This window comes from Pristiophorus japonicus, chromosome 4 (genome assembly GCF_044704955.1).
Source record: "Pristiophorus japonicus isolate sPriJap1 chromosome 4, sPriJap1.hap1, whole genome shotgun sequence".
Classification (NCBI taxonomy): Eukaryota; Metazoa; Chordata; class Chondrichthyes; family Pristiophoridae; genus Pristiophorus; species Pristiophorus japonicus.
Genome location: NC_091980.1, coordinates 236,057,818 through 236,073,193, shown reverse-complemented (window position 1 = coordinate 236,073,193; position 15,376 = coordinate 236,057,818). Strand labels below are relative to the sequence as shown.

General features: G+C 44.7%; 1 protein-coding gene across 7 annotated transcripts in view; it reads left to right on the top strand.

Annotated features, from left to right (window-relative positions):
• Positions 1-15,376, top strand: part of ktn1 (kinectin 1) — a 152,853-nt gene that overhangs the window by 22,539 nt on the left and 114,938 nt on the right. For all 7 annotated transcript variants that reach the window (XM_070879167.1, XM_070879165.1, XM_070879163.1 and 4 more), the window contains one exon: positions 10,331-10,880. In XM_070879167.1, coding sequence (XP_070735268.1) covers positions 10,358-10,880 — 523 coding nt within the window. In that variant the 5' untranslated portion in view covers positions 10,331-10,357. The remainder of the gene's footprint in view (positions 1-10,330; positions 10,881-15,376) is intronic.

Here is a 15,376-nt window from a genome sequence, read left to right as displayed (position 1 = left end):
ACATCCTTCTGACTTTCTCCATTCCCCTGGGTCCTGATGTCCAAAAGTTTCTGACCTTCCCAACTATTGTCGGTCTGTGTCAGCACCGCATCGCGTGGTGAATTTGCCACTTGTTGTATTTAGTATTTTGTGGCGGGGAGAGGGAAGATAATCTTGTTGAAAGTTGGTCAATACCTTTTTATTTCCCCTGCCCCCCCCCCCCCTGCCATTTAGCACATTGGGGAGAGGAAAAGAATGTTCATATTGAGATTGACTAGGCAACATTTTGTCTCCTATTACTGACCTAGACCACCATCAATGCTGCTATTGATTTCTTCTCTCCTCTGCTCTTCCACCCCACCCCACCAAGCTCTGCAGAGAGAATTTATCTGTGCTTGGTGCCCCTTTGAAACAAACCCTTGATTGTGAATAATTGTGGGTGCGAACTATGTTCTGCCACCCTAAATAAAGTGTAATATTTATATAATGATCCAAATTGAGTTGCTGTTGTAAACCAGTCTAGAACAGATACAGGAATACTTTAAATCCCAAATCGGTTTATGCTTCACCTCATTGAAATTCTTAAAGCTTGTTGTACTTGACCTTTCAGAGGCTTATATGCACTAGATGAACAGAGCTGAGATAGTGAAGCAGCTTTACCTTTTGCAAATAATCCTCCTGGAGTGTTTTGCTTGGTTTCAGAATACCATACAATTTGCCAGTCTTTTTTAGTACCAAAGATGGTATGTTGCTAAAAAAATTCTGGAAACTAATTACTTGAGTCAGCAAACCTGGATTTTGAAAATACTTCCGTTCTAGGAGGCTAACCTTTCAAAACTCAAAAATTCAATTGGACACTGACAGAGGCTATATTTTAAAATAAAGTAAACTAGTCGATATTTTAATTAAGGCTACAGATAAATGATGCAATAAATTTTGAAGCTTAACACATCAGTGAGACAAACTGTTCGACTTGAGATAGATATGATGAGCAAAGCTGGCCCATCCTCACCGATCATCCAGAAAGAACCTACTGTTCCTTTTTCTCCTCCTACCACACCATCAAAATTGCAGCATCCAGCTGTTAAATTATTTCAGTTTTGTCACCCCTGTTCTATTGCATTTAAAGGTATCTCACTTAAATGTGTTTGAAGGAGAAATGCAGCAAGATAGGTCATCAAAACTGATCAGGTCATTTTTTTTTAGCCTTTTTCGCAATTCTCAACTTTGGTTTTATCAGAAAATATTTACACGTCTATTTTTGTTGTGATATCTTTGCATAAGTACAGTACTGAATGTTGAGGTGATAATACATATATACATGAATTTCTCTAGGGTAGGAGATCTATCTAGTAGTTTCTAAATCATCATCATAGGCAGTCCCTCGAAATCGAGGAAGACTTGCTTCCACTCTCGATCTTCCTCGCTGCAGTGCTCCACCTCACTCAACAAGCTCCCTGCTGGAGTGGGACTAAACTATAGAACCAGTGGGAACCTGTTCAACCTTTGTCGCCTCAAGGCTAGATCCAAGACCGTCCCATCCTCTGTTGTCGAACTACAGTATGTGAATGATGCTTGTGTCTGCGCACATTCAAAGGCTGAACTCCAAGCCATCGTCAACATCTTCACCGAGGCGTACGAAAGCTTGGGCCTTACACTAAACATCTGTAAGATAAAGCTCCTCCACCAACCTGACCCCGCCAGACAGTTTCTAAATGACAGTCATTCAATTGACGGGTGAATCTGACTGTTTCCGTTGTACGATCCCGTGCATGTTGGAGGAAATGTTGTTAAAGTATCATTCACTCTAGACAATCTGTCATTTGAACTACTGATGGACCCTTTGTTCAGAATAGAGGCATTGCTTCGGAGGGCAGTTTGAATGCTTCTGATTACTGTAGTCAACAAATATAATTAGATCAGATTAATTAAAGCGCAGAAGGAGCTAATTCTATTTTTGCAACTTTTCCTCTTGTGTTTTCCTCTTATGCTTTTAAAGTATTTGTTGACTAGGTATGTTTGCTTGTCTCGTGTATTGGCTATTAAGTGCCAATGGTTGCAGAGAGGGTTGTTCGATCACTGCGCATAGTAAAGACAACTTGTATTATTGCAGAATTTAGACTTGTGTAATCTCATGATGGTGACAGCTGTCAAAAACAATTTAGTAATGAAAATAAAGCAAGATAATCAGTTTTGTTACAATATTGGGGTAATGATGCATGTGCAGTTGTACTGTACAGTCACCTGAGAACTCACTTTTAGAGTCTTCCTCGATTTTGAGGGACTGCCTATGATGATGTTGCAAACAAATATAGGACTTCAATACTTTTTCTAGTGCCTCAAGCCTTTTACACTTATTTTGTTGGGCTCTGTGTAGTTGGTCTTAAGTATGAAAGTCCAATCTAATGAACCTCCTTAAACACTCACAGATAATATTTTGTGTGTGTGTGTGTTGTAAAGATGCGTACTACATAATAGCAATTTTAAAGAAATGTGGGTAAACTGTTTTGCAAGATAGTTAGGTGTGCTCTAATTTTTAAATTTTGACCAAAATACTGAAATTAATGCATGTTCTTAATACAGTGGTACATTTGAAGTATTTGCCAGAAATAATTCTGGAAGAATAAAAGTCAAGAAATTCTCTTCACTGAAGTTTGTGCTCAACAAAATGTTAAGATAGATATGATGGGGAAAGCTGGCCCATCCTCTCTGATTATCTAAAAATAATCTACTTTTCTCCCCTGCCACACCCTTAAAATTGCACCATTCAGCTGTTAACTTACTCACTTTTTTTTGTTGCCTTCACGACTACACCTGGAAATTCATTCCATTTGTTTACACTGTCATTTTGAACTTTTTCCCAGTTACTGTCGTGAATCTCGTGTGTAGCACCTTATTGCAGACCTTCTGAAAGCCCATGTATATCTCATCCACTACATTGCCCTTGTCTATTGTTAGTTAAACATGACCTTTTAGAAAACCATGTTGATTTATTTTGATCTAGCCATTTTCCTCAGATCTGTTATGGCCTCTCATCCCTGTTGCTCCACACAAGAGATTGATGTGCAAAGTTAGAGCACATGGGATTGGGGGTAGTGTACTGACATGGATTGAGAACTGGTTGTCAGACAGGAAGCAAAGAGTAGGAGTAAATGGGTACTTTTCAGAATGGCAGGCAGTGACTAGTGGGGTACCGCAAGGTTCTGTGCTGGGGCCCCAGCTGTTTACACTGTACATTAATGATTTAGATGAGGGGATTAAATGTAGTATCTCCAAATTTGCGGATGACACTAAGTTGGGTGGCAGTGTGAGCTGCGAGGAGGATGCTGTGAGGCTGCAGAGCGACTTGGATAGGTTAGGTGAGTGGGCAAATGCATGGCAGATGAAGTATAATGTGGATAAATGTGAGGTTATCCACTTTGGTGGTACAAACAGAGAGACAGACTATTATCTGAATGGTGACAGATTAGGAAAAGGGGAGGTGCAAAGAGACCTGGGTGTCATGGTACATCAGTCATTGAAGGTTGGCATGCAGGTGCAGCAGGCGGTTAAGAAAGCAAATGGCATGTTGGCCTTCATAGCAAGGGGATTTGAGTACAGGGGCAGGGAGGTGTTGCTACAGTTGTACAGGGCATTGGTGAGGCCACACCTGGAGTATTGTGTACAGTTTTGGTCTCCTAACCTGAGGAAGGACATTCTTGCTATTGAGGGAGTGCAGCGAAGGTTCACCAGACTGATTCCCGGGATGGCGGGACTGACCTATCAAGAAAGACTGGATCAACTGGGCTTGTATTCACTGGAGTTCAGAAGAATGAGAGGGGACCTCATAGAAACGTTTAAAATTCTGACGGGGTTAGACAGGTTAGATGCAGGAAGAATGTTCCCAATGTTGGGGAAGTCCAGAACCAGGGGTCACAGTCTAAGGATAAGGGGTAAGCCATTTAGGACCGAGATGCGGAGGAACTTCTTCACCCAGAGAGTGGTGAACCTGTGGAATTCTCTACCACAGAAAGTTGTTGAGGCCAATTCACTAAATATATTCAAAAAGGAGTTAGATGAGGTCCTTACTGCTAGGGGGATCAAGGGGTATGGCGAGAAAGCAGGAATGGGGTACTGAAGTTGAATGTTCAGCCATGAACTCATTGAATGGCGGTGCAGGCTAGAAGGGCCGAATGGCCTACTCCTGCACCTATTTTCTATGTTTCTAAACCCCACCTTAATGCCATTTAGTCCCTATCTTTTCTATCCTCGTTGACTTTCATTGGCTCCCGATCCCTGTGCATTAACTTTAAAATCTTTGTTCTCATCTACTGATCCATTCATGGTCTTGCTCCTGAACCTCTGCAACTCCCTTCAGCTCTGGCCTAACTCCATCATTCTTATTCCTGTGCTCTCATTCTGCTTTCTTCCAACTTTGGTCTACTGTGTCCTTCCTACATGATACCATTGGAAGAAAAACCTTCAGCTATCTTGCTCCCAAACCCCCCTCCGAGTTAATCCTTCTCTGCTTTCAAAAACCTCCTCAAAACCACCCACTTTAATGCTTTTGGCCACCACCACTGCCGCCTTCTGGTCCTGCTTGGACGAGAATTCATCCTGTGAAGCACCTTGGAATGTTTCGCTATGTTAAAGGCACTGTATAAATGTAAGTCATAGGCAGTCTGTCGATTCGAGGATGACAAAAAGTTCACAGGTGTTTCAATGAAGGACCTAAAATCCAAGGTCCGAACTAAATCTTGAAGGGTGGAAGATGCCTGTGCTTGGATTTTTTTTAACGTGTGGTGACCGTTGCACACCAGCCACCACACAGGCTTGACAAAGCTAGGTCTTGGTCCAGTAGCAAGGATTAATCAAGACGTAAGATGCCAGTACTGTTAACATTTTAATAAGTATTTGTTAAAAGCACTGGAGTTTCAAAAATTATTTTGGAAGGTCAAGGTTAGTTTTATAATAGTCATACAATGTTGAATATCATTTAAATCTACCTGTAAATCTCAGTTTTGGGAATGGTTCAGAGGTGAGGTTTCTGTGCTGCTTTTGTTGTGCTACCTGATGCAAATTGACTAATGAAATTGAATTAAAAGATTGAGCTGTAGTTTTGCAATCATCTGGCATACAGTGTATTATTGGTTTAAAATCTAGCTCGTTTCACATATTCAAAACTCAACAGGACATAATTTTTGACAAACTATTAACTTGTTACGTCTGCACAGACAATGATATCATTGTCAATGCATGGATCACGGCCTGCACAATAATTTGGTCTTTGCATTACAACAGTACTACATTAGCTGGATTCCCATAACACAGTATTTCAGTTTTAGCTTTAACTGGGTTTAATTTAACAGCTTTGGACATTTCTAAGTACATGCTTGGCAAAGTTAGCCTTTTGCAGTTTAGAAAGCAATCTTAATACACTAGATAGTTCTCTAGGTTAATTCCTGGCATGAGAGGATTGTTTTATGAGGAGAGATTGAGTAGAATGGGACTATATTCTCTGGAGTTTAGAAGAATGAGAGGTGATTTCATTGAAACGTATAAAATTCTTCAAGGGCTTGATGGGGTAAATACTGCAAGGCTGTTTTACCTGGCTGGAGAGGCTCGAACTGGGGGTCTGAGTCTCAGGATAAGGCGTTGGCCATTTTGGACTGATGAGAAATTTCTTCACTAAGAGGGTTGTGAATCTTGGAAATTCTCTACCTCAGCGGGCTGTGAATGCTCAGTCGTTGAGTATATTCAAGACTCAGTGATAGATTTTTGGACATTAGGGTAATCAAAGGGTATGGGGATAGAGCGGAAAAGTGGAGTTGGTATCTCGGTGTCAAATTTTGTTAACGCTCCTGTGAAGCACCTTGAAATGTTTGACAGGTGCAGCGCTTAAAATCCAGAACCCTCGGGACCAAGGCTGTTCCGGATTCCGGGCTTTTCCGGACTTTCGATTTGCTTTCTGACGTCACGAATCCAGAAACACCCGAGCCCAGGTTCGGGTATTTCTGGATTTCAGAATGTCGGGGGGTGGGGGGGTCACGCCGAGGAGCTGTTCAGGCCATCCGGCCCCGCTGAGGAGGTTGTCGGGCCAGCTGGGGCCCCACCGAGGAGGCCCCGAGGTAAGGGCAGCGACGGTGAGGCAGGCGAGACCAGCGATCAGACAGCGGCGGGGACCCATGCTCGGCAGGATCGATGGGTCCGGATTCTGGAACATTTTAAGGATTCCGGACGACCCTACCACTGATCGTCCTGGATTCCGGATTCCAGAACTCTGAATTCTTGACGCTACACCTGTACTACGTTAAGAGTTATGAAAATACAAGTTTTTGTTGTTGAGGTGGAAGATCAGCTATGATACTGAATGGTGGGGCCATATGACCTTCTCCTGCTCCTATTTCTTTTGTTCTTAAGGTTTTTATTTCTAGCTAGGACAACAAACATTTATTGACCGTTCAGTTTCCCTCTCTGGGAACTGTCTGCAATCCCCATTTCCATCTTGTATGAATTGTCTAACTTTTCCCCCCTCCTGGTTTGTCCTAACTTAAAGCTAATACTTTGGCATTTAAAAAAAAACTTGTGCTAGTTTTTACTGCAGAGCTCAGTATTGGATTGCACACTGCAGTGTGCAATTCTAATCAAGCACATATACTAGTGCTATAATATCTAATGCAAAAACTTCCCATTTAAATACCTCTCTTTGGCAGGAAGAATCATTACTTCTGGCAGTTTGATCAATTAATCTTAGCACAAGGATTTCAATTAAATATAGCCAAATGCATCCATAAATTGTTGTGAAAACATTTCTGTCTTTGGGTATTCATATTTACAGTTAATTAAAAGAAAGTGCTTATTGATGGAAATAACCCAAGTTTCGGTATTGTTCCACCATTAGAAAAGAAAACCATCTGATTGTCCACTTCCTTCACCACAGTAGTTACGGTTCAAGTAACCTATGTGTGTAACATCAGTGTCCAGTAAAGAAGTAGATGTAGGGTAGGATTTATTATGTACATTAGGTAAAGCAGAGTTATAAATATGCTTACAAAGGGCCCAAGTTTCGAGCCACGCCTAGAACGGCGCAGTCCCGACCTGGATGCCCGTTTTTCGCGCCACAAAGTGCGCCGAAAAAAAGACTTCCAGATTCTCCAGCTCCCTGCAGGTCGTTTGCAGCTCGGCGCAGCGCAGTAGGAGCTGTAGGGGGTGGAGCCAGGTCCCTGCGCTGAAAACAGTGCCGGGACCTCTGCACATGCGCGCTACAGTGGGCACGCATGTGCAGTAGCTCCAGGCGCCCGAAACTGTGGGAGGGACCGAAGCACGCAGCCCAAAGCCCTGGCCCAATGGCCTCACTGGGGCTGCATGAATAAGGCTCCTTCCACGGCCAGCTCCTGCTTCCTCCTGACCTGACCCGACTCCCTCCTGACCTGACCCGACTCCCCCTGCCCTGCCCTGCCCCGCCCCGTCCCCGGACCGGACCTGATACTGACCCAACTCTCCTCTCCCCCCCCCCCCCAGCTCCTGGACTGAACCCGACCCCGACCCGACTCCCGCTCCCGCCGGGACCCAACACCGACCGGACCCCCGCCTGCACCTGGACTGGACCCGACCCGACCCGATCCCGACCACCCGGACTGGACCTGACCCGACTCCCGCCTCCGGACTGGACCCGTCACCGACCCAACTCCCGCCCCCGCCCAATTGGATCTGACCTGACCTGCCCTCCCTCTCCCTCCCACCATCACCCCGATCCAATGCCACCTACCTGTAAATCTGATGCTGGGGACGGGCCCTGCCCGAAGTCTCGGGCCCGACCCGTTCAGCCTCCTTCCCCCCCCACCCCCCAATCTCCTTCCTCCCCCCCCCCAATCTCCTTCCTCCCCCCCCCCAATCTCCTTCCTCCCCCCCCCAATCTCCTTCCTCCCCCCCCAATCTCCTTCCTCCCCCCCCAATCTCCTTCCTCCCCCCCCCAATCTCCTTCCTCCCCCCCCCAATCTCCTTCCTCCCCCCCCAATCTCCTTCCTCCCCCCCCAATCTCCTTCCTCCCCCCCCAATCTCCTTCCTCCCCCCCCAATCTCCTTCCTCCCCCCCCAATCTCCTTCCTCCCCCCCCAATCTCCTTCCTCCCCCCCCAATCTCCTTCCTCCCCCCCCAATCTCCTTCCTCCCCCCCAATCTCCTTCCTCCCCCCCCAATCTCCTTCCTCCCCCCCAATCTCCTTCCTCCCCCCCCAATCTCCTTCCTCCCCCCCCAATCTCCTTCCTCCCCCCCCAATCTCCTTCCTCCCCCCCCAATCTCCTTCCTCCCCCCCAATCTCCTTCCTCCCCCCCCAATCTCCTTCCTCCCCCCCCAATCTCCTTCCTCCCCCCCCCCCAATCTCCTTCCTCCCCCCCCCCAATCTCCTTCCTCCCCCCCCCCAATCTCCTTCCTCCCCCCCCCCCAATCTCCTTCCTCCCCCCCCCCCAATCTCCTTCCTCCCCCCCCCCCAATCTCCTTCCTCCCCCCCCCCAATCTCCTTCCTCCCCCCCCCCCAATCTCCTTCCTCCCCCCCCCCCCAATCTCCTTCCCCCCCCCCCCCAATCTCCTTCCTCCCCCCCCCCCCCCCAATCTCCTTCCTCCCCCCCCCCAATCTCCTTCCTCCCCCCCCCCCCCAATCTCCTTCCTCCCCCCCCCCCCCAATCTCCTTCCTCCCCCCCCCCCCAATCTCCTTCCTCCCCCCCCCCCCAATCTCCTTCCTCCCCCCCCAAGCTCCTTCCTCCCCCCTCAATCTCCTTCCTCCCCCCTCAATCTCCTTCCTCCCCCCCCAATCTCCTTCCTCCCCCCCCAATCTCCTTCCTCCCCCCCCAATCTCCTTCCTCCCCCCCCAATCTCCTTCCTCCCCCCCCAATCTCCTTCCTCCCCCCCCAATCTCCTTCCTCCCCCCCCAATCTCCTTCCTCCCCCCCCAATCTCCTTCCTCCCCCCCCAATCTCCTTCCTCCCCCCCCAATCTCCTTCCTCCCCCCCCAATCTCCTTCCTCCCCCCCCCCCCCAATCTCCTTCCTCCCCCCCCCCCCCCAATCTCCTTCCTCCCCCCCCCCCCCAATCTCCTTCCTCCCCCCCCCCCAATCTCCTTCCTCCCCCCCCCCCCAATCTCCTTCCTCCCCCCCCCCAATCTCCTTCCTCCCCCCCCCCCCAATCTCCTTCCTCCCCCCCCCCCCAATCTCCTTCCTCCCCCCCCCCCCAATCTCCTTCCTCCCCCCCCATCTCCTTCCTCCCCCCCAATCTCCTTCCTCCCCCCCCCCCAATCTCCTTCCTCCCCCCCCCCCCCCAATCTCCTTTTCCCCCCCCCAATCTCCTTCCACCACCCCCCCTCCTCCCCCTCCCCTCGCTGTCAGAAACACAGACACTGACAGACAGCGACAGCGAATGAGAGACACACACAGACAAACAGAGAGATAGAGACACACTGTGGAGGGGGGTGGTGGCATCCCAGCACGCTGTTGGAGGGCTCCCGGTGCTGCAGTCGGTAAGTAGAAAATGTTTTATTTATTGATTTAAAAAAAAAAAAATTTCTAATTAATTTTTTTTGATTGATTTATTGATGTTTTTATCATTTATTATTGATGATGGCTCTTTATTTGTAAAACTGAAGTGATTAATGTTTGTAAACTTCCCTTTAAACCCCCCCCCCATTCCCTACGCCTGATTTGTAACCTACGCCTGATTTTCTAAAGTGTAGATGAGGTTTTTTCGAGCGTACAAAAATCTTCACTTACTCCATTCTAAGTTAGTTTGGAGTATGTTTTCACTGACGAAACTTTGAAAACAGGCGTAAGTGGTTGGACACGCCCCCTTTTGAAAAACAAATTCTGTTCCAAAGTGAAACTGTTCTAACTAACTAGAACTGGAGCAAACTAAATGGCGAAAATCAGGAGCAAATCATGTCGAAACTTGGGGCCAAAGAGTTTATGATTTCACAACACCCAGTGTTCAGTTTTCCCAAAATGTGTTGACCTGTTATTAGTAGCAAATATGATGCCTAGGCAGTAGAATGATGATAAATCTTTATACTTCATTTATCATCAGCAAAAATTTAGAAATTGATTATTCTTATGTGCCTTTTAGAAGCGCAATAGTTGAAGAAACCACCTCATTTTTACTTGCTGCTTATTTAAAGTTGTAAATGGGTAAGAAAACCGTTTGCTCCCAAAACCCGTTCTCAAATGATTACTTCAGTGCAGCATAACTTCATGGCATGTAGTCATGTTGAGCTAAGTATTGTTGAGAAATCGGAAGGATGGTTTACTTCATCCTATGTTCCTAAGAGCTACATGCAAATTATGAATAGAATTGTGATTTTTTTTTAATTGAGACTTTTTTTCTTCATTTAGATATTGCAGTAGACATAGTGAGCAACCATGGAACTGTACGATTCTCAGTATCTCCTCGTCATCATCCCAGCAGTGGTCATTGCTATAATTTTTCTGTTCTTCTGGCTGTTTATGAAGGAAACTTCATATGATGAAGTACTTGCTAAACAAAAGCGGGATGTAAAACTTGTTCCAGCAAAAGTTGACAAGAAAAAAAATGAAAAGAAAAAGAATAAAAAGAAAGAGAACCCAAATGGTAACTTGCATGAATCAGATTCGGAGAGTGCAGTGCGAGACTTGGAATTGATGGATGCAATGACAGCTGATGATGAGCCACCTGTTCATATTGCGTTGCCTGTTGTCGAAATTTCAACTGTATTAAAAGAGAGGAAGAAGAAAGACAAGAAATCATCGAGATCTCTGCACGAGGAAACTTTGGGGAGGGATTTTGAAGGATCAAAACATGCAGCAAAGAAAAATGATCCCCTCCCAGTTACCAAGCAGCCTAGTCCTCCAGAAATGTCAAGTTATAAAAGGAAGACCGGACACAAGAAGCATAAGAATGGCACAGGTAAAAACAATTATGACAATGTCAGCCGTCGCATTTTCATGAGTTAAATTTACAGATTTTGAAACCTTGTTCTGTACAAAAAGGCCTTGTTTCAGATGTAGGTTTTGCCAAATTGATGTATATTAATGTGATTTAGCAAGATCCAGCAAATCATAGACTGGGAATTTGCATATGGTTACCATCACATAGAAGCAGCCTTCCTTTTCATCATAAAAGCTGCAACATTGTTTTGCCCACTCACCTTCCTTTCCATCCCATCAAAAAAACAACCTGCAAGTGAGGAGTGGTGTCGGCTACAAAGAGCTAAGTATTACTTGGGTATTTACCTATCTGAACTCTTAATTTGCTGTTACTGTGTAATAGCTTCGGATGTAGAACAGAAAGACTTTCAAAACATACTACAATTGTACAGGGCTTTGGTGAGAACACACCTGGAGTACTGTCTGCAGTTTGGTCGCCTTTTCTGAGAAAATACATATATGCCATAGAGGTGGTGCATCAAAGGTTCACTGGATTGGTCCCTGGGATGGGGAGGGTTGTCCTATGAGAAGAGATTGTGTAGATTGGGACTACACCCTGGTGTTTAGAAGAATGAGGGGTGATCTCATTGAAACAAACAAGATTCTGAGGGAGATTGACAGGGTAGATGCTGAGAAATTGTTTCCCCTGGTTAGAGAGTCTAGAACATAATCTCAGGATAAGTGGTTGGCCATTTAAGACTGAGATGAAGAGTAATTTCTTCACTCAGAGGGTTGTGAATCTTTGGAATTCTCTGCCCCAGAGGGCTGTGGATGCTGAGTCACTGAGTATATTCAAGGCTGAGATATAGATTTTTGGACTCTTGGCGAATCGAGGGATATGGGGATCGGACGGGCAAGTGGAGTTGAGGTCAAAGATCAGTCATGATATTGAATGGCGGAGCAGGCTCGAAGGGGCCGTAGGGCCTACTCCTGCTCCTAATTCTTATGTTCTTACATGGAGTACTAATAGTAAATTAATGAGTCAATAGAAATAATTCAATAAACAATAACTTAAAGAATATCTATTGTCGTAAATATATGAATAGGTTTGGCAGGATCGGAATAGAGTGTGAACCTGCCTGGACTCCTGTACCATGCAGGGTCAATACATATGTATGAAGTGTACACTCCTTGAGCAGAATGTTGCACCACCAAGAGTTAACTGAACTCAACATTCATGAGGGAGAAAATTTTCTGGAACAGATCACCTCTCTGATTGCTGATAGATAAGCTGGTATGGGAGACTGAGTCACTATAGGCAAACAAGAAAGGATCAGCAGGTGAGGGTAGAAAGGGGATCATCAGTGTAGCTGGATTTGACTAATGGATATACCTGTTCATGTGGGTAAGGTGGGGACAGACAAGAGTTATGTACACAAATACACGTAATATAAGAAATAAAACCAGTGATTTAAACGCACAAGTTTAGCTTAATGGATATGATGTAGTAGCCATTATAGCTACAAACTGGGCATGATTGGTACCTAAATGTTCTCGGCTACAGAATCTTTAGAAAGGTACGAGAAATTGGAAAAGGAAGGGTTTCTATGGATGTTGTCTACGTAGATTTCTAGAAGACATTCGATAAGGTTTTATACAAGACATTATTACCAAAAATAAAAGCACACAGAATTGGAGGTAAACTTGTGACGTGGTAGGTCTCTTAATTGTTTGCGACGTAGAAGACATTCTATGATTATCAGAATGTGATTAGTGATGTTTTCCAAGGATCTGAAATGGATCCGTGTTCATAGATCACTAAAAGCTCGGGACAGATGCAAAAAGTAATCAATAAAGCTAATGGAATGGTGGCCTTTATCTCCAGGGGGTGGAATATAAAAGTGAGGAAGTAATGCTTCAGTTGTGCAGAGCCTTGGTCAGACCCCATCTGGAGTACAGTATTCAGTTTTGGGCTCTGAACCGCAGGTTAGATGTTTACGCCTTGGAAGGGATGTAGCATAGTTTCACCAGAATGATACCAGGGCTAAAGGGTTAAATTATGAGGATGGGTTGTATAAACCTGGTTTGTATTCCTTTGAGTTTAGAAGATTGAGGGATGATCTAATTGAAGTCTTTAAAATGATAAAGGGATGCAATAGGATAGATGCCAAAAAACTATTTGTTCTAGTAGGAGAATCCAGAAGGGGGCACATGTTAAAATCAGAGCTAGGCCATTTAGGAGTGAAATCAGGAAGCATTGTTTCTCACAGTGCAGTGGAAATCCTGTCTCCCAAAAGGCTGTGGATAGTGAAATTTGCATGACTAAAATTTTCAAGTCTGCAATACGTGGCTATTTTTTAGGTGAGGGTATCCAGGGATATGGAGCAAAGACGGAGTTGATCAGCCATGATTTGATACAATGGCAGAACAGGCTCGAGGAACTGAATGTCCTACTCCTGTTCCTATGCACCTATAACTTTATTTAAACAAGACTTAACTGTACAGGCAGTTATGAAATGCAAAGCTAACCTGACGACAAATGCTATTTAAGTTAAGTTATTAATAGGTGTTTGTGCTAGGAGCATCAAAAGATATGTCAAAGGATGTGGACAAAATAAAGTTGGATGAAAGCGAGCAGGGACACTCTGAATTTTCTCATAAATGAAGAAAGGGCTCAAAGGGTATCTTTGTTTCAAGGAGCTGATTGATGGTTACATTATTGGGAAAAAAGAGGACTATACCTGGAGATGATAATTGAGGCATAGTTAAACCATCATTTTTCATTTGCACTATTTTCCTTAACATCTACACCCAATTTGAGTGTTGGCAATTTTACCTCGCAGCAGCACCTTGAGCAGTCAATCCATTCTTGGATCAAAGGCAATTTATATTGAAAAACTCAGCTGACCATGAATTAGATTACGCTCTAATCTGATACCAGTGGCTGGCCTAGTCCAATTGTTCATTTACGCTATATTACCTAGAATTTAGAAAAATGAGAGGTGATCTCATTGAAATGTATAAAATTCTTAATGGGCTTGACAGGATAGATGCTGGTTGGATGTTTCCCCTGCTGATGAGTCTCGAACTCGGGATCACAGTCTCAGAACAAGGGGTCGGCCATTTAGGACTGAGATGAGGAGAAATTTCTTCACTCAAAGGGTTGTGAATCTCTAGAATTCTCTACCCCAGAAGGCTGTGGATGCTCAATCGTTGATTATATTGAAGATTGAGATCGATAGATTTTTGGACACGAAGGGAATCAATGGATATGGGAATAGGACAGGAAGGTAAAGGTAAAGGTGGAGAAGATCAGCCATGATCTTATTGAATGGCAGAGCAGGCTCAAAGGGCTGAATGGCCATGCCTGCTCCTATTATGTTCTTGCTCATTTGACCATTTCCAGAAAATCATGTGCCAAAGCTACCAATCCCCTCCTTGGTTTTCATGCCTGTCTGAAATAATTGTGCTTTTACTGTAAATGCACTTGAGCATAAATGTCAAGAGTGAATTTTATTTGATCCTACCTCAACTGTTAATCTGATTCTGGAAGCAAGGGGCAGAGCATATGGCTTCCTATTGCTTTTTTAATGCCTGTATGATGGTCCTTCCTCATGCATGAGTTGGTATTCCCAGAAATATAAGGGGGTGAGCAACCTATTGGAACCAATTAAAGCAAAGAATATTCTTTTAAAGGTGTCTGTAGCATATGACAAATTCATATCTTCATGCCTTGTGACCTTTTTGAGATAATAAAACTATTACTTTGGGTACTCCTGATGCACGAGTCTGGAGCAGCCATCTGCAAACCAAAAAAGTGTGCTAGGATTTGCGAAAACCAGTAACCAAGATTTCCTGGTAAAATGGATGACCCAGCCATTCATTTTAAGGAATCGTGACGTTTAGTTTTGCATTGAAACCTGCTGCGTGAGGCCGATGCATTGGAGATGGATAACAATGTGAGAGTAGCTTTAAAAATGTTTGTTCTGTCTTGTGGAATAGTGGGGGCTGTCGAGAGAGCTATTAATCCATCGTGTATCATATCTCTACAGTGGGGCTAATCGCTGGTATGGTAGCATAGTTGTTATGTCACTGGATGAGTAATCCATAGTAGGATTAGTAGTACATAACAGGCCTGGATTAATGATCTGGAGAAGTGAGTTCAAATCCCACCATGGCAGCTGGGGAATTTAAATTCAGTTAATTAAATAAATCTCAAATAAAAAGCTAGTATCAGTAACGGTGCCCATGAAACTACCGGATTGTCGTAAAAACCCATCTGATTCACTAATGCCCTTTAGGGAAGGAAATCTGCCATCCTTACCTAGTCTGGTCTACATGTGACTCCAGATCCACAACAATGTGGTTGATTCTTCACTGCCCTCTGAAATGGCCTAGCAAGCCATTCAGTTGTATAAGGTGGCTCATTAGGGATGGACAATTAGGGATGGGCAATAAATGCTGGCCTTGCCAACGGCGCCCACATCCCATGAACAAATAAATAAAAAATCCTGAAATTTTTGCATCAAATACTGT